This window comes from Mesoplodon bidens, assembly GCF_964165515.1.
Source record: "Mesoplodon bidens genome assembly, chromosome: 5".
Classification (NCBI taxonomy): Eukaryota; Metazoa; Chordata; class Mammalia; order Artiodactyla; family Ziphiidae; genus Mesoplodon; species Mesoplodon bidens.
This window is the reverse complement of record NC_138161.1, coordinates 116,122,556-116,148,777: the sequence shown is the minus strand read 5'-3', so window position 1 is coordinate 116,148,777 and position 26,222 is coordinate 116,122,556. Positions and strand designations below refer to the sequence as shown.

The 26,222-nt window shown below is 41.8% G+C and overlaps 1 protein-coding gene across 5 annotated transcripts in view; it reads right to left on the bottom strand.

The window, feature by feature from the left end:
- The window catches only part of OXNAD1 (oxidoreductase NAD binding domain containing 1), a 61,467-nt gene that overhangs the window by 24,895 nt on the left and 10,350 nt on the right, over positions 1-26,222 (bottom strand). For 3 of the 5 annotated variants that reach the window (XM_081235574.1, XM_081235573.1, XM_081235575.1), the window contains exons 2-5: positions 20,800-20,956; positions 18,860-18,977; positions 18,485-18,548; positions 3,765-3,871 (exon numbers count right to left, since the gene is read on the bottom strand). In XM_081235574.1, coding sequence (XP_081091700.1) covers positions 3,765-3,871; positions 18,485-18,548; positions 18,860-18,969 — 281 coding nt within the window. In that variant the 5' untranslated portion in view covers positions 18,970-18,977; positions 20,800-20,956. The remainder of the gene's footprint in view (positions 1-3,764; positions 3,872-18,484; positions 18,549-18,859; positions 18,978-20,799; positions 20,957-26,222) is intronic. The other 2 variants (XM_081235576.1, XM_081235577.1) reach the window with 1 other exon arrangement.

Sequence of the window (26,222 nt, the reverse complement as noted above, 5' to 3'; positions counted from 1 at the left end):
AAGCAAAAGCTAAGAGAATTCAGCACCACCAAACCAGCTCTACAACAAATGCTAAAGGCACTTCTCTAAGTGGGAAACACAAGAGAAGAAAAGGATCTACAAAAACAAACCCAAAACAATTAAGAAAATAGTAATAGGAACATACATATTGATAATCACCTCAAATGTGAATGGATTAAATGCTCCAACCAAAGGACACAGGCACGCTGAATGGATTAAAAAAAAAAAAACCCATATGTATGCTGTCTACAAGAGCGCCACTTCAGAACTAGGGACACATACAGAGTGAAAGCGAGGGGATGGAAAAAGATATTCCATGCAAATGGAAATCAGAAGAAAACTGGAGTAGCAACTCTCCTATCAGACAAAATAGACTTTAAAGAATGTTACAAGAGGGCTTCCCTGGTGGCGCAGTGGTTGAGAGTCCGCCTGCCGATGCAGGGGACACGGGTTCATGCCCCGGTCCAGGAGGATCCCACATGCCATGGAGCGGCTGGGCCCGTGAGCCATGGCCACTGGGCCTGTGCGTCCGGAGCCTGTGCTCCGCAACGGGAGAGGCCCGCATACCGCAAAAAAAAAAAAAAAAAAAAAAAAAAAAAAAAAGAATGTTACAAGAGACAAGGAAGGACACTACACAATGATCAAGGGATCAATCCAAGAAGAAGGTATAATGATTATAAATATATATGCACCCAACATAGAAGCACCTCAATACGTAAGGCAAATGCTAACATCTGTAAAAGAGGAAATCAACAGTAACACAATAATAGTGGGGGACGACTTTAACACCTCACTTACACCAATGGACAGATCATCCAAACAGAAAATTAATAAGGAAACACAAGCTTTAAGTGACACAACAGACCAGAGAGATTTGATATTTACAGGACATTCCATCTGAAAACAGCAGATTACACTTTCTTCTCAAGTGCACACAGAACATTCTCCAGGATAGATCACATCTTGGGTCACAAACCAAGCCTCGGTAAATTTAAGAAAATTGAAATCGTATCAAGCATCTTTTCCGACCACAATGCTATGAGATTAGAAATCAATTACAGGGGCAAAAACATAAAAAACACAAACACATGGAGACTAAACAATAACGTTACTAAATAAGCAAGAGATCACTGAATATGATCATCTCAATAGATGCAGAAAAAGCTTTTGACAAAATCCAACACCCATTTATGATTAAAAACTCTCCAGAAAGTGGGCGTAGAGGGAACCTTCCTCAACATAATAAAGGCCATATACGACAAACCCACAGCAAACATCATTCTCAATGGTGAAAAACTGAAAGCATTTCTTCTAAGATGAGGAACAAGACAAGGATGTCCACTCTCGCCACTATTATTCAACACAGTTTTGGAAGTCCTAGCCACGGCAATCAGAGAAGAAAAAGAAATGAAAGGAATACAAATTGGAAAAGAAGAAGTAAAACTGTCACTGTTTGCAGATGACATGATACTATACATAGAGAATCCTAAAGATGCTACCAGAAAACTATTAGAGCTAATCAATGAATCTGGTAAAGTTGCAGGATATAAAATTAATGCACAGAAATTTCTGGCATTCCTATACACTAATAATGAAAGATCAGAAAGAGAAATTAAGGAAACAATCCCATTCACCACTGCAACAAAAAGAATAAAATACCTAGGAATAAACCTACCTAAGGAGGTAAAAGACCTGTACTCAGAAAACTATAAAACACTGATGAAAGAAATCAAAGATGACACAAACAGATGGAGAGATATACCATGTTCTTGGATTGGAAGAAGCAATATTGTGAAAATGACTCCACTACCCAAAGCAATCTACAGATTCGATGCAATCCTTATCAAATTACCAATGGCAGTTTTCACAGAACTAAAACAAAAAAAATCTTAAAATTTGTATGGAAACACAAAAGACCCCGAATAGCCAAAGGAATCTTGAGGGAAAAAAATGGAGCTGGAGGAATCAGGCTCCCTGACTTCAGACTCTACTACAAAACTACAGTAATCAAGACAACATGGTACTGGCACAAAAACAGAAACATAGACCAATGGAAAAGGATAGAAAGCCCAGAGATAAACCCACACACCTATGGTCAACTAATCTATGACAAAGGAGGCAAGGATATACAATGGAGAAAAGACACTCTCTTCAATAAGTAGTGCTGGGAAAACTGGACAGCTCCATGTAAAAGAATGAAATTAGAACACTCCCTAACACCATACACAAAAATAAACTCAAAATGGATTAAAGACCTAAATGTAAGACGAGACACTATAAAACTCTCAGAGGAAAATATAGGAAGAACAGTCTTTGACATAAATCACAGCAAGATCTTTTTTGACCCACATCCTAGAGTAATGGAAATAGAAAGAAAAATAAACAAATGGGACCTAATGAAACTTAAAAGCTTTTGCACAGCAAAGGAACCTATAAACAAGACAAAAAGACGACCCTCAGAATGGGAGAAAATATTTGCAAACGAATCAATGGCAAAGAATTAATCTCCATAACATATAAACAGTTCATGCAGCTCAATATTAAAAAAACAAACAACCCAATCCAAAAATGGGCAGAAGACCTAAATAGACATTTCTCCAACGAAGACATACAGATGGCCAAGAGGCACATGAAAAGTTGCTCAACATCACTAATTATTAGAGAAATGCAAATCAAAACCACAGTGAGGTATCACCTCACACCGGTTAGAATGGGCATGATGAGAAAATCTGCAAACAACAAATGCTGGAGAGGGTGTGGAGAAAAGGGAACCCTCTTGCACTGTTGGTGGGAATGGAAATTGATACAGGCACTATGGAGAACAGTATGGAGGTTCCTTAAAAAACTAAAAATAGAATTACCATTATGACCCAGCAATCCCACTACTGGGCATATACCCAGAGAAAACCATAATTCAAAAAGACACATGCACCCCAATGTTCCTTGCAGCACTATTTACAATAGCCAAGTCATGGAAGCAACCTAAATGCGTATCAAAAGACGAATGGATAAAGAAGATGTGGTACAGATATACAATGGAATATTACTCAGCCATAAAAAAGGAACAAAATTGGATCATTTGTAGAAATGTGGATGGACGTAGAGACTGTTATACAGAGTGAAGTAAGGCAGAAAGAGAAAAACAAATATTGTATATTAACACATATATGTGGAATCTAGAAAAATGGTACAGAGGAACTGGTTTGCGAGGCAGAAATAGAGACACAGATGTAGAGAACAAATGATGTAGACAATAAAGGCGGAGGGGGGATGAACTGGGAGATTGGGATTGACATATATACACCAATATGTATAAAATAGATAATAAAAACCTGCTGTATAAAAAATAAATAAAATAAAATTATCTTTTTAAAGTTTATCAACCCCCAGCAACACACAACTGAAGCAGATTAGATTACTGCAGTGCATTCTATTAGCAGCCATTCCTGCAGAATGTAATTATCAGAGTTGTCAGGTCCTCGGACCGCAACTAGCTGCTTTGTTTCAATCTGGAAAACTCAAGGCAGCAATTTTGATCTAAGACTGAGAGGGTCATGGGCTCAAAACCCAGGTGAGCTGAGGATAGGAAATGAATCAGATTCTCCATGCCAAAAAGAGGCTCAGGCCGAATGGAGATGCTCTAGAATTCCTAATCCCTGGGAGAAACAGTAGCCATAGAAGTCCTTTCCAGAAGGAAAAACAAGCTCTTGTATCTGAGGGCACCTTGAACACACACACACTTAGGAAACAGAAAAGCCACTTACCACTGGCCAGCTTTAAAAGAAAAGTCTTTATCAGCTACAAGCAGGAGGAGCCTCTTCACAGATGGGGACTCATCAGCTGCTCCACACACCTTAGCTGCTGACACGACCTGGAGCCAAAAGACCACAGTGGCTGAGGTTAGGTGCACACAACTCAGGAACAAACTGTGGCTTTCTGGTAGATAGGTTTTGGGTTTTTTTTTAAATCTACAAAGATGTGGGTTTTGAAAACTGCAAAACAAGGTAAAGCACACTTTGCTTTAGAATTCTGCCTACCACCAGGTGAACAAATTTTAATTATTTTGGGAGGATTTTATTCTGCATACAATACTCACCTCTGAAAGGGACTATTTAACAAGCGTGTTATTTGTGGAGTGTGCAGTGTGTGCCATGCATGAGGCTGGGTGCTCTGGGGAAGAGCCAGGGCACCAGAGCCCCATGCAGCCCTGCCTGGAGCCTGACTGCTCTGTCAGCACTATGCATGCAAATGAGACCCACTGTCAGCCACAAGCCTGTGTTTGTTCTGAGCCCGCCAGAAGCCTATGCCAAGCTGACTTCAGAAATTAAAAGCAAGCACTTAGAAACTTTTTTTTAAAGCAATTTTCACAGAGTAAATTGTGTGCCTGTTTAATCTAATAACAGACAACAAATTGGGTTTGTACTCCTTGTGCCTTTGTTTTCTTCATTTATTTTTTCTAATTCATTTTTATTATATTTTACAAGATATAAACCGTTCACAACCTTCAAACAACAAAAACGACCCTTTGCTACAGATAATTGGAGAAACACTATTTTAAACGATGTACCTGATTTCTAGAAAATTCTAAAAAGGTCTGAGTCAGGTACTCTTGAGTTCAGTGACATCCATGCCTCCAACACCCCTCAAATTCCAAATGCCTCTACTCCCTACATTCCTTGTTTCTTCCGCCTGTGGGTTTCTCTTCCTCCTAAACCTGGGATTTCTTCACAACAGGGCTGAAAAGACAATATGACCCTTTCCTCCACCTACTGCCCTTCAGCTCCACTTTTGGCAGCAAATCAAATCAGTAGCAGGTGACCAAACACAGTCCTTCTCCTTGACTGTGTTACCTTCACAGCTCCATTAGGGGGCGCCTTGGGAATCTGTCGAGGTCAGTGAGCCTCCCACCCTAATGCTAGCTCCCCTAGCCCCTTTTTTCCAATAGGACCAAGTCCAGTCAAACTATCAGCGGGAGACAATTCTTAAAAATCCACGGGAAAATTCTCCAGATATGATGGTCTCCCTCTCTACCTCAACAAACCTCTTAAAATGTTCTCCCTTTCTTTTGCTCCTGTAAAATCCCCTGCCTCTCTTTCTCTGTATTTTTGCCAGTCCTCTCTCTCCTCCTCTCCCTGAGAGCAAGTGGAGTGAATATCCCCTCTGGAGCCTCTGAGCCTGGCCCCACCCCCACCCTGCACGAAATGCTGCTTCACCAGCTCCCACCAGCCTTTCTTCCACGTTCAACCTGCTCCTCTAGACCCCCTGACTCATCAGACATGATGTCTAATGCTAACTGCTCATCCTCAACAATTCAGCAGCAAAAAGGAAGCAGCAGAGTACGGCTTTTAACAGCACAGGCTCTACAGCTAGACTGCTTGGTATTGAAGCCTGGTGCCACCACTTACCAGCTGTGTGACCCTGGGCACACGTGTGACCTTAGGCCACCTCAGCTGGGAGATGAGAATAACAGCACCTGTACCTCACAGAGTTGGTGGGAAGATTAAAGGAGACAACATATGCAAAGCTCACATAACGCTGCTGGCCCACAGTAAGTGCTCCTTAAGTGTCTGTTTTAATGTATCTTACTGCATTAGTTATAATGAATTTATCAGTATTTATTTGTTATTACAAGAAATCTCACACTTTATCCATTTACGATCGCACATGCCACCTCACCAGTGCCGCCATGCAGGGCCTCGCAGACCAAGCACCGCACACCCTAGGGAGCTGTTCTCATGGACAACAGTACAGACTATAAAGCATGGTGGTCTTGGTACCACAGCCTATTCACTGTTTTGCTAGAACAAACTTAAAAGCCATACTGTCTTTAAAAGCTATTCTGGAAATCTTGCCTTTAACACTGGCCTCTACCTATACTTCTTTATCCGACAGAACCTTCCCTGTTCCCTTGATGCCCTCTGCACCCATGGGAAACCTGGCTTCTGCTCTCCTGTGACTTCTCCCAAGCTCGGTGGATGTCTTGCCGAACAACCAAACTCAACATCCAGTCCCAGTTCTCAGCCTCCCTTCTGAGCGTCCCTGGTCTCTCTGAATTTGATGTTTCCTACTTCCTTTCCATCCTGAAGCACCCTCCTTGCCTGGGACAGCTGACACTGAACTCTCCCGGCCCCCTCCTGCCTCTCTGACCTGGTCCTCCTGACCCTTCTCCGCCCCTCCTCCCACTTCCTCAGCAGGCCCCTCCTCCCACTTCCGCACCAGGCGCTTCCTCTGATCTGCCTCCCTCCTGCACCCTCTTCACCTCCGGGCTGAGGCCCTCAAGCACTCCCAAAGCTACAACCCTCCACCCCAATTCACCGTTACTTCTCTGCCAATCACAGGCTCACATCTACACGCCCCTGTAAAAACAGCCAATGTCTGAGGAGCATTTATCTCAGGTGTATGCCAGGTGCTGAGCTAAATGTTTTATGTGCATTAATTCATTCAGCTAATATGAATAACCATATTCTATCCCGAGAGAGAGCATTGTTACCCTCCATTCTGCAGATGAGGAAATGGAAAGGTTCAGTAACTTGCTCTAGATCACTCAGAAATGGCCGTGTCAGGATTCACACCCAGGTCTGCTTGGCCCTTGACCACCTGAAAGTCCTGGTCCAATGGCAAACTCACTGATGTGCACAACTAAACCCAGCACATTCATTCCTTGCACAAACCCTTCTTGAACTTGGTGCCTGGCGCTGGAGGCGCAGAGGTGGAGAAGGCTGCTCCTGCCCTCAGAGGGCCCCACAAAAGCAGCCGCCTTTCACGACCAGGGTTTCAATTCTGGATCGACCTTGGAGTCAGTAAGTCAAATCCATGATCGACTGGTACCTGCACACACAGTCTTGGTTCATCGCTAACACAGGCCAGTTTCACAAATTCAGCTCACGCCTCTTCCTCCCCTTGCTCACCCACCACCATCCTAAGCCAAGAACTCTGTTCTCACTTGAGTTTCTGCCTCAGCCTCCTTCTTATCTCTCTCAAAACAGCCAACAGGCGAATATTCCTAATGTTCCGACCTCACCGAGTTACTCAGCAGCTCAAAACCCTCCAAGGGCTCCCTAACTCTCAACTACAAACAAAATGCTCAGAGGCCTTGGTAACTCATACCAGCCTAAGCTCCTCCTGGTTTACCAGCCAAACTAGACAACTTGCCAGTCCTTAAAGGCACCTGACACCTGCCTACCTCTCAAAGCCCTGCTGAGGTCTCTGGGCAGGCACCCGCCCTCAGTCCTGTCACCCTCCCACCCAGGCCCTCAGGCCCTGCTCAAACACCACCCCTCGCCCAGGCCCAGGTCCTCCCTCTCCTCTTCATCCTCTCAACTCTGCCAATAAAATTTTTCCGCCTGTCTTATCATACTTAGCACATTTAATGTAAATATAAATACTCATGAACAGATCTTTTCCACACACAGACCACAAGCCTCCTGAGGTCACGTACTGGATAGAATTTCCATCTAGATCACTTCCCTGCCTCAAGCATGGAGCCAAACACATAGTTAAGATTCAGTAAATATCTGCAGAATGAATGAAAACTCTAACTTAAAGTGACTTAAAATTGGTTTCCAAAACAAAGGTTAGTAGAAATTCAGGAGCTATTTGTTGTTCAAAGAAACAAAAAAAGAAAAAAAAGCAAGTGGGGGACCACTAAAGAAAATCTAAATTCATGTTCAAAACTGTGGAAAAGTCAGGGAAGGCAGGGATTTCTTCAGTAGAATAAGAATCTTCCTTTGTTTGCCACACACTCTATTTTAAATATCTTATTACAAAGACAAAGTAACAACCATCAGCAGAGGACTCTCCATGACATTATTACTCTCATTTTTTTTAGGTTTACAAAAAAGAAACATTTGTTTTTGTAAACATTCATTATTTTCTTTCAATATAATAATCTGCAAAAACACAGCCAAGAGCTAGATTATTTCATTTGTAACAGTTTAATGGGCAGCTGTCAGATTCATTAAAAACTAGATATGTATAAGCTTTAAACACATCCCAGAGTCACCTGGTCACAGGGAAATGACATGCATAATCACAGGGGAGGTGGGGAAAGGCAAAGAGAATTTCAGCTGAAACATGAGCATGCTTGACCAGCAAATGCTAGACTACATAAAATGAATTCAACAATCATCTGCCAATGTCCAAATAAAAAATTCAATGAAGAAGGGAAAGAAGCTATACTTCCCATTGAAGAAGTCCTATTTTCATCTGGATAGCCCCCATGACCAAAAATGATGCCAGATGCTTTATGCCTACTGGTATTAATACAAAAAGCAACATACCTGTTGCTATTAGTCCAAATAATCTGGGCAAAACTGCTGTAACTGGTCACACAAAATACCTTTGCACAATTCATGATTTTTAAAGACATGCCTCCCTCCTAACACCTTATTTTCTTAATATAAATACTGTTCACTATACAAAGATTTCTAGCAATGGGGATTAAAAACATTAGCAAAATCTTTTTGAAGGCCGTGTCTTTTATTTTATTCTGAAGCTATTTCATATAATTAAGCCATGATTGTGGCTCTGGTTATACGCCATTCTTTCTCTACTTTTAGTGAATAAGCAAAACATGATGGAGAAACTGTATGTTTTAACATTTGTACTTGTTCTCATACTTAATGGATCAAAAGATTTCGCAATTGAAACCTCAGCTAGCCACGTCCTAAGTTAAAACACATGGCAGGAAATGAAGTTTTCCATAAAATAACATCTAGACTCTTCTACTGTTCAGTAAAATAACAATACATCTGCCAACTTTTACTAGCACACTTTTTTAATGCTTTGTCAGAGTCAGCATCTAAAAGGAAATGCCATCATACTGACTGAAAGGGTTTTATGGACGATATTTTGATGTTACTGCTGCTACAAAAGTCTCTGTTCAGGAAATGGGCCTTTCTCTGGGAAACCTGGCCACCTTCCCCAGTTCACTCCCATTCATTCATTTTCTGGCTTAAAAATTTAGACAAAGTCAGGAGTAGAGACGACCTGAAACAAAAACACAGGTGGGGCACAGAGAATTTCAGAGGTGAAGGAAAATTTAGTCATCATCCAGAATAGTGTGTCATCTTACACATAAGGACACCAAGGCCCAGAGACATGATTTTAACTGTGGCTGAACACCAATCTGATGAGTAGGAATCTGATTAAAAGAAAATGGTTTTACTGAAGTAAATTACTGACAAGGAAAGACCACACGATTCTGTCAACTGTATAACCTCTTCAGCGGTGTGTGCCATCAACACCACGGCCTGCTGGGACAATGCACTCTCCCTGCTCCTCCCAAAGACTCACCCGTCCACCTGGGCTGAGTCTGCTCTCTGACCCCTCAAGCCTTCACTCTCTCATGCATCACTCCCCGCTCCCCTGTCTCCATGACAACACATGCGAGAGCGTTCGGGTCTGCCGCCTCACATAAGGACACCGGCAGCAAACGCCTACACACAGCGCTCACCACGGGCTAGCCACTCCACGTACAGCATTCATTCCATCATCACAACAACCCGAAGAGGTGGGTATTGCTATCATCCCCATTTTATATGTGAGAAAACTGAGGTCCCAGAGCTAGTAAGTGGCAAAGCCGAGATTTGAATCCAGGCACTTGACCACTGTGCTTTGCTGCTTCTCAAAATACAACAATTAAAACAAGCCTCTCCCTTAATCCAGCTGTTACCCCATCTCTCTGCTACCATCCACATAAAAAATTTCAGAGGGATATATGGTCCTGGCTCCACTTCCCTATTTCCCACCCTCTCCCCAACACATCCATCAGGCATTCTCACGCTCAGCGATGCACTGACACTGAAGCCAGCCACTCCGGTGGCCCGCTATCCACTCTGCTATATCCAGTGACGGCCTCTCAGCAGACTTCCACGTGGTTGGCTGCTCCCTCCCGGAAACACTTTTCCTCCTGGCTTCACCAACACCTGCTGATCGCCCGCCTGCCTGCTCAGCCCCTGCTTCCCCATCTCCTCCGCTGGCCCTTCCTCTCCTGCTTGACCTCTAGATGTTGACATGCCCCAGACTGAGTGCCGGGTCCTCTTCCTCTCCTCTCTATGTGGCTTAAACTTTTCATCTCCAGCAGTGAACTCCAATCTCATATACCCAACTGCTGACTTCAATTTCCATTTCAAACAAAACATCCAACATAGAACTCTTTTATCTCTCAAAGTTTCTTCGTTTTTATTATGGAAAACGTCAAACATACACAAAACTAGTAAAAATAGTATAATGAATCTCCATGTAGCCATGACCCACATTCAACAGTTGATGTGAGGTGACAAAGCTCATGGCTGATCTTGTCTCATCTGTAACTCCATCTACCTCCCACCCCAGATTATCCCCAAACTGAGCTCTATATCCCCTTCCTCCAAACTTGTTCTTCTCTATTTTAGTAAATATGTGCCACCACCATCATCTACCCGGATGATTCAAATCCCAAACTAGAAGTCTCTTGGTCTCCTGTCCTCTCACTAGCTGTACACCCCCCTCCCCACCTGTGAATCCCATCAGCCCCACCCACAACCCCACCAGGCTACCCTAAGCCACCGTCATCTCTCCCCGGACTATGTCAGTAGCCTCCAACTTGGTGTCAAAGTACCGCAGAAGCCCAGAGCTCTACCGAGCCAACAGACGACCCACTTACAATGTAAACCACACGTCATTTCCCTGCTTTAAACCTTCTGTCGCCCTGAGAATAAAACCCCAACTCCTTGTCCAAGGCCACAGCAGTTTCTATGACCTGGACCCTGTCCACCTCTCATCTATCACCTTCTCTGAACACGCTGAGCTCGTTCCTGCCTCAAAGTCTCCACACTCTCCAGTCCCCCTGCCAGGAATGCTGTGCACTAGGCTGGCTGGCTTTTCTCCTTATTCGAGTCTCAGCCCAAACGTTACAAACCAATAGGAAATAACCCTCCCACCCGCCATGACCCCATTACCCTGTTTTATTTCCTTCATAGTGCTTATCACATCTGACATTTTCTGGTTTACCTGCCCCACATACCTCAGGGGCTTTACCTGCCTCATGCACTGCTGTATTCCCCACATCTGGAATGGGGCTAGGTTACAGCAGGCACTCAATGCATGTCTGTTTCATTTGATTGGATCCCCTAAGGGAAAAATGGAAAAGAGCCACCTCTTAGATTACTTAATTTGTTGAAAAAAAGTGTGTCCGTGAAAAGCAATGACACTATACATTTTAGACACTAACAAGTTAAGTTCTGGGTCTAGTTAAGAAGTAGCAGGTGAGGCAAGTTCTCATTTTCACAGGCCTTATCTGCATATCATCACTGTCCCTACCTTACAAAGGGACTCATCCAAGGCAGTACAGGTAATCAGCCACAGAAGAGGTGTCGAGTGAAAAAAAATACACAACCTAAAAGTTGAGAATTATACTTTATTCCGTGGACTTACTGCAGACTTAAGTCTAGGATACAGCCTCCCAGATAGCTCTGAGATACTGTTCCAAAGAGGTAAGGGGGGAGCCAGGATATATAGGAGTTTCTGCAAAAAAGAAAAAAAACCCTGTAATCGACCATCAAAAGATTACTGCTAATTAAAGAAAAACCAGACATCTCAAGTTAATGAATTTAGTGCTTCTCTATGTATGGGAAGATGCAAGAGTCTGAGCTTACTGAAATCATCCCTTTGATATGCACCTTGGCTATCTAGGGCCAGTATCCTGCTTTTCTCCATCCTGAATCCCCTCAGTGTGCACCATGGGGGATGGTGGCTACAGTGGCTGATGGCTTGATGGCCCCAAATGGGCAGGCGACATTCTTTGTCCACAGTGGGAGTAACACTTGTTTATTCTACTCAGTGAAACAGGTACTGAGTGCCTATGTCATGTCAGCACTATGCCAGGTTCTGTGGCTACAGTGGCTTCCCTCTTCGAAGGCCTCCACTCACAGCAGGGTGCTGGGTACCTGAGGAGCTGGAGGCCAGCTGCCAGGGCCATCAGACTGCACCCCCCTGGGAGATTCTCCAAGAGACTGGGGCCCAGACCCCCCCCAAGCCCCCAGCTGCCTCTAGGTGGCAGGTGCCTGAGGTCTCCCCACCCCCTCTGCTCTGTCAGAGCTGACAGTGCCATGAATGCCAAGTACTGTTCACCTCAATCTGGATAATCTCTAAAAGGTTCTCTGACCATCAGTCGAAGCAAATTAGCTGTCCAACTGCTGGGAAACATTCATATTAAGAAGATGCCCCCCCCACCTCCCAACTTGAAGAAGGCCGCTCCAGCACACAATCTTCCCAAAAGGTACAGGTGATGACTAGCCGAGAAGTGTAAGAGGTAAACTCAGAACACCATCCAGCTCTCCAACTAAGCAGCCTATTCCACTCAAATCCAAGCCTCGGCAAAACCCAAAGTCAAGCAGATTCTCAGCACTCAGTAACCAGCAACGGGACTCACAGGATCCCCAAATGTCTCTGACCCAGGAGCCCAGTCATTTGGTTTTACTGTGTCAGCAGTAACTCCCTGTCTGTTATGCCCAGTAACACTAAGTGAAGTTTTGATCTAGAACAGAGATAAGGCTGTGTGAAATTTACCTCCCATTTTGTTGCTCAACTGAACTTTGTCTAAATCCAGTGTCATGATCCTCTGCTACATTAGAAAGAAAGACCAATTGATAACAAAGATCTGAGTTCAAGGGCTGAGTTCTCCATTTACTTGAACAAGTCCTTTAAACTTAGGCCAACACTGTAATTTATCACCCAAAACAGGGCCCTTGTGACAGTGAAAGGGGGTGCTACTGACAATTATACCAGAGGAAGAGTTATAAGCCAGGACTACCCCAGGCAAACAGAAAGCAGGGTCATCCTATCTAAATCTCTAAACCTTACTTTCCTCATCTGTGAAGTGGGGATAAGCACCAGGGTGGCTTTGAGAATCAAGTAACAACTTATTGTCTAATTGAGGGCTTTGTAAACAACAGGCAACAATACACATAAGGCATTTGTAGGATAAGGCATAGGCTTCTAAAAGAAGTACACTAGTACAATTTAAAAAGTTATTAATCCCAAGGAGGAACATACGTAGACACACAGTAATCAAATTGACAAAAATTAAAGACAAAGAGAAAATATTAAAAGCAACAAGGGAAAAGCAACAAATAACATACAAGGGAATCCCCATAAGACTATCAGCGGATTTTTCAGCAGAAGCGCCACAGGCCAGAAGGGAGTGACGTAATATATTTAAAGTGATGAAATGGAAAAACCTACAACCAAGAATACGCTACCCAGCAAGGCTCTCATCAGATCTGACGGAGAAATCAAAAGTTTACAAACAAGCAAAAGCTAAAAGAATTCAGTACCACCAAACCAGCTTTATAACAAATACTGCAGGAATTTCTCTAAGTGGAAAAGAAAAGGCCACAACTAGAAACAAAAAAATTATGAAAGGGGAAAGCTCACCGGTAAAGGCAAACATATAGTAAAAGTAGGAAATCATCCACACACAAATATGGTATCAAAACCAGTAATCATGAGGAGGAGAGTACAAGGGCAGGATATTTGAAATGCATTTGAAATTAAGAGACCAGCAATTTAGAACAATCATGTATATATATAGACTGCTGTATCAAAACCTCATGGTAACCACAAATGAAAAATCTGTAATAGATATATATATGAAAAAGAAAAAGGAATCCAAAAACAACACAAAAGATAATCAATCACACGAGAAGAGAACAAAAGAGGAAAGGAAGAAAAAAGACCTAATATTAATAAAATGGCAATAAGAACATACATATGGATAATCACCTTAAATGTAAACAGATTAAATGCTCCAAGCAAAAGATACAGACTGGCTGAATGGATACTGAAACAAGGCCCATATATATGCTGTCTATAAGAGACCCACTTCAGATCTAGAGACACATACAGACTGAAACTGAGAGGATGGAGAAAGGTATTCCATGCGAATGGAAATCAAAAGACAGCTGGAGTAGCAATACTCATATCAGACAAAATAGACTTTTAAATAAAGACTGTTACAAGAGACAAAGAAATACACTACATAATGATCAAGGGATCAATCCAAGAAGAAGATATAACAATTGTAAATATATATGCACCCAACACACAAGCACCTCAATATAGAAGGCAAATGTTAACAGAAATAAAAGAAACTGACAGTCACATAATAATAGTGGGGGACTTTAACACCCCACTTACATCAATGGACAGATCAACCAGACAGAAAATCAATAAGGGAACACAGGCCTTAAATGACACTTTAGACCAGACAGACTTAATTGATATTTACAGAGCATTCCATCTGAAAGCAGCAGAATACATGTTCTTTTCAAGTGCATATGGAACATTCTCCAGGACAGATCACATGCTGGGCCACAAAGCAAGCCTCAGTAAATTTAAGAAAACTGAAATCATGTCAAGTATCTTTTCCAACCACACTATGAGATTAGAAATCAACAAGAAAAAACTGCAAAAAATACAAACATGTGGAGGCTAAACAATATGCTACTAAACAACCAACAGATCACTGAAGAAATCAAAGAGGAAATAAAAAAATACCTAAACACAAATGAAAACAAAAACACAATGATCCAAAACCTGTGGGACATAGCAAAAGCCGTTCTGAAAGGGAAGTTTATATCAATACAAGCTTCCCTCAGGAAACAAGAAAAGTCTCAAACAACCTAACCTTACACCTAAAGCAACTAACTAGAGAAAGAAGAACAAAACACCAAGAAGGAAAGAAATCATAAAGAGCAGAGCAGAAATAAATGAAATAGAAACAAAGAAAACAAAAAAGATCAATGAAATTAAAAGCTGCTTCTTTGAAAAGATAAACAAATGATAAACCTTTAGCAAGACACATCAAGAAAAAAGGGAGAGGGCCCAAATCAAAATTTGAAACGAAAAAGGAGAATTTACAAGACACCACAGAAATACAAAGGATCACATGAGACTACTACAAGCAACTACATGCCAATAAAATGGACAACCTAGAAGAAATGGACAAATTCTTAAAAAGGTACAATCTCCCAAGACTGAACCAGAAAAAAATAGAAAATATGAACAGATCAACTACAAGTACTGAAATTGAATCTATGATTTAAAAACTCCAGAACACAGAAGTCCAGGACCAGATGGCTTCACAGGCGAATTCTATCAAACATTTAGAGAAGAGGTCCAAGAGGGAGGGGATATATGTATACATATATCTGATTCACTTCACTGTACAGCAGAAACTAACACAACATTGTGAAGCAATTATATGCCAATAAAAAAATTAAATTAAATTAAAATAGGGAAGAGTTAACACCTATCCTTCTGAAACTATTCCAAAAAACTGCAGAGGAAGAAACACTTCCAAACTCATTCTATGAAGCCACCATCACTCTGCTACCAAAACCAGACAAAGATACCACAAAAAAAGAAAATTACAGGTCAATATCTCTGATGAATAGAGATGCAGAAATCCTCAACAAAATACTAGCAAACCAAATCCAACAATATATTAAAAGGATCATACACCATGACCAAGTGGGATTTATCCCAGGGATGCAAGGATTCTTCAATATAGGCACATCAATCAGTGTGATACACCATATTAACAAACTGAAGAATAAAATCCATATGATCATTTCATTAGATGCAGAAAAAGCTTTTGATAAAATTCAACATCCATTTATGATAAAAAAAACTCTCCAGAAAGTGGGCACAGAGGGAATCTACCTCAACATAATAAAGGCCATATATGACAAACCCACAGCAAACATACTCAACAGTGAAAAACTAAAAGCATTTCCTCTAAGATCAGGAACAAGACAAGGATGTCCACTCTTGCCACTTTTATTCAACATAGTTTTGTAAGTCCTAGCCACAGCATCACAGTCAAATGTCATTCAGTTCAGAGCTCAGTTTCCTTCATCAGCAGGACTCCAGACAGCTTACAGTTACAGCCCCAAGTAAGACATATTAACATCATAATATGGTCATTCAGTAAATTCTCCAGAGGGAACCCCAGGCCTAGTCAGGAAAGGACACTTCCGGGCGGGTGAGCGCTCCATTCTGGACCCACTCCAGGAAGCAGCAGGGTCCTTTGGCCTAGGAATCAGAGACCTGGAGCTTCCCTCTGGCCCCAGGCTCTGCTGCCTCTGCTGTAACATGGAGATGCCAAGCTATCCTTAGGCTGCCTCACAGGCTGGAACTGAAGGGCAAATGACGCATGGGGAGTTCTGTGCAGTATGCTAGCCGTACAAAGGGAAGGCAGGGTCTGCAGACAAGAGAGGAGAAAGTGGTCTGGCCTGACCAGAGGTGCTGGTCGTTTCCACAAGTCCAAGCTGAGCGCCTGTTCCATGGCTAGGAGCTGCACTCTGGAGGGATGCAGGTGAGCCCCTGATGACCTTACACCACTAAGGTCGTGGTTCCAGACACCACCTGGCTTATCCAGCTCCCCCCACCCCAGCACCCCACTCTCATTCTGTGTGGTAGAGAAGCAGAAATGAGAAACAGAGAAGGAGGGGAGGTGCAACTGGAAAATCTCCCGCCTAGCTGATACCATGGCTGGAATTACCCTGTAATTCTCTAACTTCCAGGCATTATAACTCTCAACTGTTCAATCACATTACTGGAGTTTCCATTAACTTTCTGTGCGGTTTTCTTAAACTTGGCTCAAAATAACCCCTCAGAAGTCTCAGAAATTCTGTCCTGTAAAATTTGAATTCAGGGATTGGCAAATTACAATCGACCCACAGGCCAAATCTGAGCGTTCTGGTGAATGCCTCTTATTGGAACGCAGCCACAACAATCTGTTTACATGTTGCCTAGGGCTATCTTCACACTACAAAGGCAGAGTTTTGTAGTTGTAACTGAGACAGGGTGGCCCTGGAAGCCTAAATTACTCACTATCTGGCTCCTTACGAAAAGTTTGCCAAACCCAACTCGTAATTCTACCTGCCTCAAAATACAACAGAAGAGAGTACAGTCCAAACCTGTTAAATAAACTGCTTTTTCTTCAAAGCTGGCAAGGTTTCACTTAAAAAAAAAAAATCTAACAAATCTCACTTTTACAGAGTCAGCATTTTTGCATGTTGAACAAACCAAAAAAAAGCATTTTCAGATTTATCATCAGCGGGAAAAGCATATTTTCCCACACAGCCATAAATCCATTATGCTGAACTACTTTACATAAACTCCTCAAAAACACATTGGCTTAAAGCTGAATCCACAAACACACCACTCTTGGCCCCAAAGCAATTTTCTGAAAGTAGAATAAGCTTGAGGGTGGCGCCTAAATAATACTCTTTTACATTAAAGTATATTCTATTATTAACACTAAAAATTAAACTACTGCGACAATGCAATTTCTGACCATGTTTATAGAAGTGTATAATCCTTCCTTATATGAAATAGGTTTTTAACTGTTAGTTTAAATACACTTACAAAACTAAGCTAAGTATTTCCAAATACGTGAAGAATCATTCAATAGCAAAATCAAATATCCAACTGACACTTTTAAAAGAAAATGGGGTTACTCACGGAGATAAAGGGTGAGGATCCTTTATTTCCCAGCCCTCGACACCCTTCGGGTTAGTGGATTAGCCCGTCTATGGTCTGAATATGGAGGAAAATATCTGCACATAGGAAGGGGTAACGAGAGCTCGTCCACCTTCCTTTCTCAGATGTTAGTGCTTTCTCCCTTTTGATGAAATAGGAAGTTGTTCTAAAGTAGGGATAAGAACAAGGACTTTGAGACATGGTACCAAAAAAAAAAAAAAAAGAAAGAAAGAAAAAGCAAGCTACTCATAAAAATGTAGGCTCTAAAAGAAGTTCTATCCCTAAAATATAACCTTAAACCTTATGCCTGTGAGGATAGTTCCCTCCATTGCTGCTACACTCCCTTCATCAAAAACAAATCCATCAGGACCTTCCTGGTGGTGCAGTGGTTAAGAATCTGCCTGCCAATTCAGGGACATGGGTTCGATCCCTGGTCCGGGAAGATCCCACATGCCACGGAGCAACTAAGCACGTGCGCCACAACTACTGAGCCCGCGCTCTAGAGCCCGCGAGCCACAACTACTGAGCCCACGTGCCACAACTACTAAAGCCCACGTGCCTAGAGCCTGTGCTCCGCAACAAGAGAAGCCACCGCAATGAGAAGCCTGCGCACTGCAACGAAGTGTAGCCCCCGCTCACCACAACTAGAGAAAGCCCGCGCGCTGCAACAAAGACCCAACACAGCCAAAAATGAATGAATGAATAAATAAATAAATAAATATTTTAAAAAATCCATCCATTCCAAGTTTAAAGGGAACAATTTGAGTATTTTGCTGTCATCTTTTCAAATCAGTTGTCATATACCCTGTTCAGAAAAGTCCTGAAGAGAAAAATAACAAACTTGCCCTGACTGTCTTCACAGGGATCAAGCTCATGTAATGCCCTCTCAGTAAGCCAGTCCTAACTGCGTGCAAACTGCCAGCGAGGAGAACCTGCCCTGGCCCAAGATACAAACCTCCCGGCGAACGACATCTGCAGTTCTCTCCAAGTGATCAGTTTTCCTTTTGGATTTCATTACGCTTTAATAGAAAGTAAAATTAGGTTATTAAGTATTATCCTCCTGAAAATTAATTACACTAGTAATTATCCTGACTATCCAATACCTGTCATACCTGTAGCTGGAAAGCAACAGCATGACCATCCACAATACAATATAACATCATGGATCCCAGAAAGTGGCGCATGAAGATCTGCACATCTAACTAAAGCTTAACGATCCACTGATAGCATGAATATGTAAGCAAGATGTTACGATATGCCTCCCATGATCATCAGCAGGTCAGGTCTTTTTGAAAATCAACCTCAAATGACACTGAAGGTGACAACTCACCTGCTTAGAGTAAGGTGGCGCAAAGCGCTGGGTGTCAGTCTACTCGAAGCAGCCTGAGCGCAGATGGCCCCCACAAAGCCTCGCAGCAACGCAGGAATCACAAGAGCCATGGTGCTTCCTGGGAAGCAACAAACTGAAAGTTAAAATATTTTAAGGAAAAGTAGGGAAATATCAGACTATCTTACGGGCCAGTGAAGAAGAGTTTGGATTTTTGTTGCTGACATTATGAGCTGATCTAACAGCAAAACAATTAACTTCACCCTGACAAAATTTCTGCTACTACATACAACTGATTCAACTGATCTCCACAGCACATACGTATGTAATTATTGGTGTTCAAATATTCGTGTTCTCTATTAGTTTCCAAAATCTCTGACCAAACTCATGGGACTAATCTTCTGCTATTACAGAAGAGGACAGTAGATTTTATAACTGCCTAATAATTATATTCTGCCCAGAGCACCGCATAAGTCTTTAATATTTCTTGTTAGATAAAGTGAAAGGGGCAGACAAATTTTCTGAGGTTCACGGCAATGAGAATAAACAAACTCCAACTACATGCAGTCACATAGGTGAGTATCACAAATATCACAGTAAATGAAAAGAATGAAAGAAGCCAGACTCAAAGAAGTCAGCCACACAGAGTACAAAAACAGAAAAAACGAATCTACGCAGTTAGAAATCAAGTTAGTATTTACTCCTGGTGAGGTGCCAATGACAATGTCTTTTCTTAATATGAATGCTGATTGCATGGGTATTTTCATTTTGAAAAAAATTCATCAAATCACAGAGAAGTTTTGGGGCAGTAAAAATACTCTGCATGGTACCATAATGACAAAAGTCATTATAAACATATGTCCAAATCCACAGAACATACAACACCAAGAGTGAGCCGTGGTGTTAGACTTGGGGTGATTATGATGTATCAGTGCAGGTTCATCACTTATAACAACTGTCCCACTCTGGTGGGGGATGTGGATGCTGGGGGACGCAATGCACGTGTGGGAGCAGCGGGTGTATGGGGAATCCCTCTACTAGCCCTCAGTTTTGCTGGGAACCTAAAACTGCTCTAAAAAACAAATTAAGTCTTAAAAATTCAATGAAGCAGTCCTCTTAGGATTTATGTACTTCTGTTTATATGTTACACTTCAATAACAAGTTAAAAAAAAAAAAAGCCAGAAAGATTCTCCAACATTTCAAATTCTAAAAACTACTGGCCTATCAGGGAAAGCACTGACTGGAAGTCAAATGATACATTTTTTTTTGCTTCCTATCACTCTGTTTTCCTCTGCCAATTTTTAAATATTTCTTTGCCTAAGATGGCCACTTTTAACACGTTACATTGCCATATATATCTGTCCTTTCCTATCTCAGTTGGCTTGAGAATAAATGAAAATGTATGTGAACACTCTATTTCCTGAGCTCTTTGGAAGGTACTACATAAATTAATTGTAACAAATACAGTGTTAGAAAAATATTCAAGTGAGCTGTGCTGCATTCCTACTCCACATTCATTAATTTAGCCCTTCATTTGACAAATATTTATTAAAGCCCATCACATGGCAGGTCCTGGGGATACAAACATGAACAAAACAAAGACCTTAGGGAGCCTACATTTAAAAGACAGAGACAAGAAATAAATAAAAGTAAGCAAATTGAGCAGTGATAGCAGTCATATGTAATTTATTCAGTTATAACCAAATTATATCAAAAATCCACTGTTTCAATAACTAGTCTTTAGACAAGATAAAAGATCTATTTCTTGCCATGCAGCATCACTGTGGATAAGCATGCTACTCACTATTTTTCTCTCTAGTAAATGAAATAAGTATAAGGCCTCTTTCAACTCATGTAAAACTACTACACGTAGTTTTTCTCCTTTGAATGCACTAAACCAAAAATGGTACATAAATCATTGAAAGAAAGAAGGCAACACTTACTTTAGAAGTCCATGAGAGTTCAGGAGTCATTAAGAGTACGGCTGGCTGACTGACTGACATGCAATATTCTGGTCCTGCATTTACACTGAGACTTTTGGAATATATACCAGTTGGAACACAGACAGTGTTTCCATATACTGAAATTCTCACAAAGTTCCTGCAACGGCAGAGACAACATATACGAACGATGTTGGGGAAAATTAAAAAGCACCGTCTCTTAGAGGCAAAAGGAAAGGCTCATTGTAATCAGCAAGCATCACCGCGGAGCAAGCCGACTCGCAAAGACCCCCTTCCCATTCATTCCTCCTCCTGTTTCCACTTTTCTTGTCTGATTGTCTTGCTGCTTCTCTCTTTCATCTTCTTTGGCCTGTCTGTAACTCCTGCTGCTTAGGGTATCCACCCCATGAACAACCAGCTCAATGGCTGGAATGATACAGTTACATGTCACTTGGGGTCAACTTCCCTGATAAAACTTAACTGATATGTAAGTACATATGGACACCCTGTTCTGCTCAATGTTTTGGACAACTACTGCTACAGTAAGTTGTCCTCATCTGAGACACATATTTTAGTGATTATGCTGTTTGAACGGTCTACTGCTCAACTGAACTGGAAAACAAAGAAATGTTAATTTTAAAAAGCTGTTCTCTTTAAAATTCTAAAATCTTGTTTTGTAACAATAGTAACCATGACCAAGAGCGCCACCTACTGGTAAAAAGAAGGGTATTTCATCAAATTGTGTTCAAAGTGCCTTCCAAAGCAATAGGTATTTAAAGAAAAAAAACCTACCCATACTTTGAAATATGTCCAATGGTTTTATATATTCAGTGTAAGTATTAATTAACTATGGAAAATTAACAAATATTAAGTAATTTTTTAAAGCCATACAAAAAAGAACATCAATGTTTGTATCCTCATAGGCCTTACCTCACCAAGGTTATTTCTAAAACAGAGAAAAGTATCATAAAGGCTAAATAAAACATATATCCATTTAAACAGTTAACTGTGGGCTTCCCTGGTGGCGCAGTGGTTGAGAGTCTGCCTGCCGATGGAGGGGACACAGGTTCATGCCCCGGTCTGGGAAGATCCCACATGCCGCGGAGCGGCTAGGCTCATGAGCCATGGCCACTGAGCCTGCGCGTCCAGAGCCTGTGCTCCGCAACGGGAGAGGCCACAACAGTGAGAGGCCCACATACCGCAACTAAAAAAATAAATAAATAAATAAAATAAACAGTGAACTGCAAGCAACAGATAATTATGACACTATACATATAAAATCCTGAAGATGCTACCAAAAAACTACTAGAGCTCATCAATGAATTTGGTAAAGTCACAGGATAAAAAATTATACCCAGAAATGTGTTGCATTTCTATACACTAGCAACAAAAGATCAGAAAGAGAAATTAAGGAAACAATCCCATTTACCATCACATCAAAAAAAAAAAAAATACCTAGCAATAAACCTAGCTAAGGAGGTAAAAGACCTCTACTACGATAACTATAAGATGCTGATGAAAGAAATCAAAGATGACACAAACAGATGGAAAGATACACCATGTTCTTGGATTGGAAAAATCAATTATCGTCAAAATGACTATATTACCCAAGCTATCTACAGATTCAATGCAATCCTTATCCAATTACCAATGGCATTTTTCACAGAACTAGAACAAAAAATTTTTAAATTTGTATGGAAATACAAAAGACCCTGAGTAGCCAAAGCAATCTTGAGAAAGAAAAACGGAGCTGGAGGAATCAGGCTCCCTGACTTCAGACTATACTACAAAGCTATGGTCATCAAAACATGGTACTGGCACAAAAATAGACATGTAGATCAATGGAACAGGATAGAAAGCCCAGAAATAAACCCACACACTTATGCTCAATTAACCTATGACAAAGGAGGCAGGAATACACAATGGAGAAAAGAGAGTCTCTTCAGTAAGTGGTGCTGGGAAAACTGGACAGCTACATGTAAAAGAATGAAATTAGAATGTTCTCTAACACCAGGCACAAAAATAAATTCAAAATGGATTAAAGACCTAAATGTAAGACCAAGTACGACAAAACTCCTAAAGGAAAACATAAGCAGGACACTCTTTGACATAAATTGCAGGTATATCTTTTTGGATCTGTCTCCTAGAGCACAGGTCCCCAACCCCCCCCCCAGGTCGCACAGCAGGAGGTGAGCAGCAGGGGAGTGAGAGAAGCTTCATCTGTATTTACAGCCGCTCCCCATCGCTCACATTACTGCCTGAGCTCCGCCTCCTGTCAGATCAGCAGCAGCATTAGATTCTCATAAGAGCACAACTCCTACTGTGAACTGTGCATGCAAGGGATCTAAGCTGCATGCTCCTTATGAGAATCTAATGCCTGATGATCTGAGGTGGAGATGAGGCAGTGATGATAGCGCTGGGGAGCGGCTGCAAATACAGATTATCATTACCAGAGAGGTCTGACTGCACAGAGACCATAATAAATCAATTGCTTGCAGACTCATATCAAAACCCTATCAGATGGGGCTTCCCTGGTGGCGCAGTGGTTGGGAGTCCGCCTGCCGATGCAGGGGACGCGGGTTCGTGCCCCGGTCTGGGAGGATCCCACGTGCCGCGGAGCGGCTAGGCCCGTGAGCCATGGCCGCTGAGCCTGTGCGTCCGGAGCCTGTGCTCCGCAAGGGGAGAGGCCACAACAGTGAGAGGCCCACGTAACAAAAAAAAAAAAAAAAAACCCTATCAGACTCCGGGGAAGATGGCGGAAGAGTAAGATGCGGAGCTCACCTTCCTCCTCACAGATACACCAGAAATACAGCTACACGTGGAACAACTCCTACAGAACACCTACTGAACACTGGCAGAAGACCTCAGACCTCCCAAAAGGCTTGCCCCGCACTCCGTGCCCCTCCCTCCCTCCCGGCCTGAGTGAGCCAGAGTCCCCGAAGTGGCTGCTCCTTTAACCCTGTCCTGTCTGAGCGAAGAACAGACGCCCTCCGGCAACCTACACGCAGAGGCGGGGCCAAATCCAAAGCTGAGACCCGGGAGCTGTGAGAACAAAGGAGAGAAAGGGAAATCTCTCCCAGCAGCCTCAGAAGCAGCGGATTAAAGCTCCACAATCAACTTGATGTACCCTGCATCTGTGGAATACATGAATAGACAATGAATCATCCCAAATTGAGGAGGTGGGCTTTGAGAGAAAGATTTATGATTTTTTCCCCTTTTCCTCTTTTTGTGTGTATGTGTATGTTTCTCTGTGACATTTTGTCTGTACAGCTTTGCTTCCACCATTTGTCCTAGGGTTCTCTCTGTCCGTTTTTTTTTAATTTTTTTTCTTAATAATTATTTTTATTTTAATAACTATTTTATTCTATCTTACTTTATTTTACTTTATATTCCTTCCTTCCTTCCTTCCTCCCTCCCTCCCTCTCTTCCTTCCTTCCATCCCTCCTTTAGACAACAAATCATCCCAAATTGAGGAGGTGGACGTTGAGAGCAAGATTTATGATTTTTTCCCCTTTTCCTCTTTTTCTGAGTGTGTATGTGTATGCTTCTGTGTGAGATTTTGTCTGTATAGCTTTGCTTCCACCATTTGCCCCAGGGTTCTATCCGTCCGTTTTTTTTCCTTAATAATTATTTTTTATTTTAATAACTTTATTATATTTTATCATACTTTATTTTATTTTACTTTATCTTCTTTCCTTTTTTCCTTCCTTCCCTCCTTCCTTCCCTCCTTCCTCCCCCACTCCCTTCCTCGCTCCTTCCTTCCTTTCTTTCTTTCCTTTCTTTCTTTCTTTCTTTCTTTCCTCCTACTAATTCTTTCTTTCTACTTTTTCTCCTTTTTATTCTGAGCCGTGTGGATGAAAGGTTCTTGGTGCTGCAGCCAGGAGTCAGTGCTGTGCCTCTGAGGTGGGAGAGCCAACTTCACGACACTGGTCCACAAGAGACCTCCCAGCTCCACATGATATCAAACAGCGAAAATCTTCCACAGATCTCCATCTCAACACCAGCACTCAGCTTCACTCAACAACCAGCAAGCTACAGTGCTAGACACCCTATGCCAAACAACTAGCAAGACAGGAACACACCCCACCCATTAGCAGAGAGGCTGCCTAAAATCATAAAAAGTCCACAGACACCCCAAAACACACCACCAGATGTGGACCTACCCACCAGAAAGACAAGATCCAGCCTCATCCACCAGAACATAGGCACTAGTCCCCTCCACCAGGAAGCCTACACAACCCATTGAAACAAACTTAGCCACTGGGGACAGACACCAAAAACAACGGGAACTACAAACCTGCAGCCTGCAAAAAGGAGACCCCAAACACAGTAAGATAAGCAAAATGAGAAGACAAAAAGACACACAGCAGGAGAAGGAGCAAGATAAAAACCCACCAGACCTAACAAATGAAGAGGAAATAGGCAGTCTACCTGAAAAAGAATTCAGAATAATGATAGTAAAGATGATCCAAAATCTTGGAAACAGAATAGACAAAATGCAAGAAACAGTTAACAAGTACCTAGAAGAGCTAAAGATGAAACAAGCAACGATGAACAACACAATAAATGAAATTTAAAATACTCTAGATGGGATCAATAGCAGAATAACTGAGGCAGAAGAACGGATAAGTGACCTGGAAGATAAAATAGTGGAAATAACTACTGCAGAGCAGAAGAAAGAAAAAAGAATGAAAAGAACTGAGGACAGTCTCAGAGACCTCTGGGACAACATTAAACACACCAACATTCGAATTATAGAGGTTCTAGAAGAAGAAGAGAAAAAGAAAGGGACTGAGAAAATATTTGAAGAGATTATAGTTGAAAACTTCCCTAATATGGGAAAGGAAATAGTTAATCAAGTCCAGGAGGCACAGAGAGTCCCATACAGGATAAACCCAAGGAGAAACATGCCAAGACACATATTAATCAAACTGTCAAAAATTAAGTACAAAGAAAACATATTAAAAGCAGCAAGGGAAAAACAACAAATAACACACAAGGGAATCCCCATAAGGTTAACAACTGATCTTTCAGCAGAAACTCTGCAAGCCAGAAGGGACTGGCAGGACATACTTAAAGTGATGAAGGAGAAAAACCTGCAACCAAGATTACTCTACCCAGCAAGGATCTCATTCAGATTTGATGGAGAAATTAAAACCTTTACACACAAGCAAAAGCTGAGAGAGTTCAGCACCACCAAACCAGCTTTACAAGAAATGCTAAAGGAACTTCTCTAGGCAAGAAACACAACAGAAGGAAAAGACCTACAATAACGAACCCCAAACAATTAAGAAAATGGGAATAGGAACATACATATCGATAATTACCTTAAATGTAAATGGACTAAATGCTCCCACCAAAAGACACAGATTGGCTGAATGGATACAAAAACAAGACCCATATATATGCTGTCTACAAGAGACCCA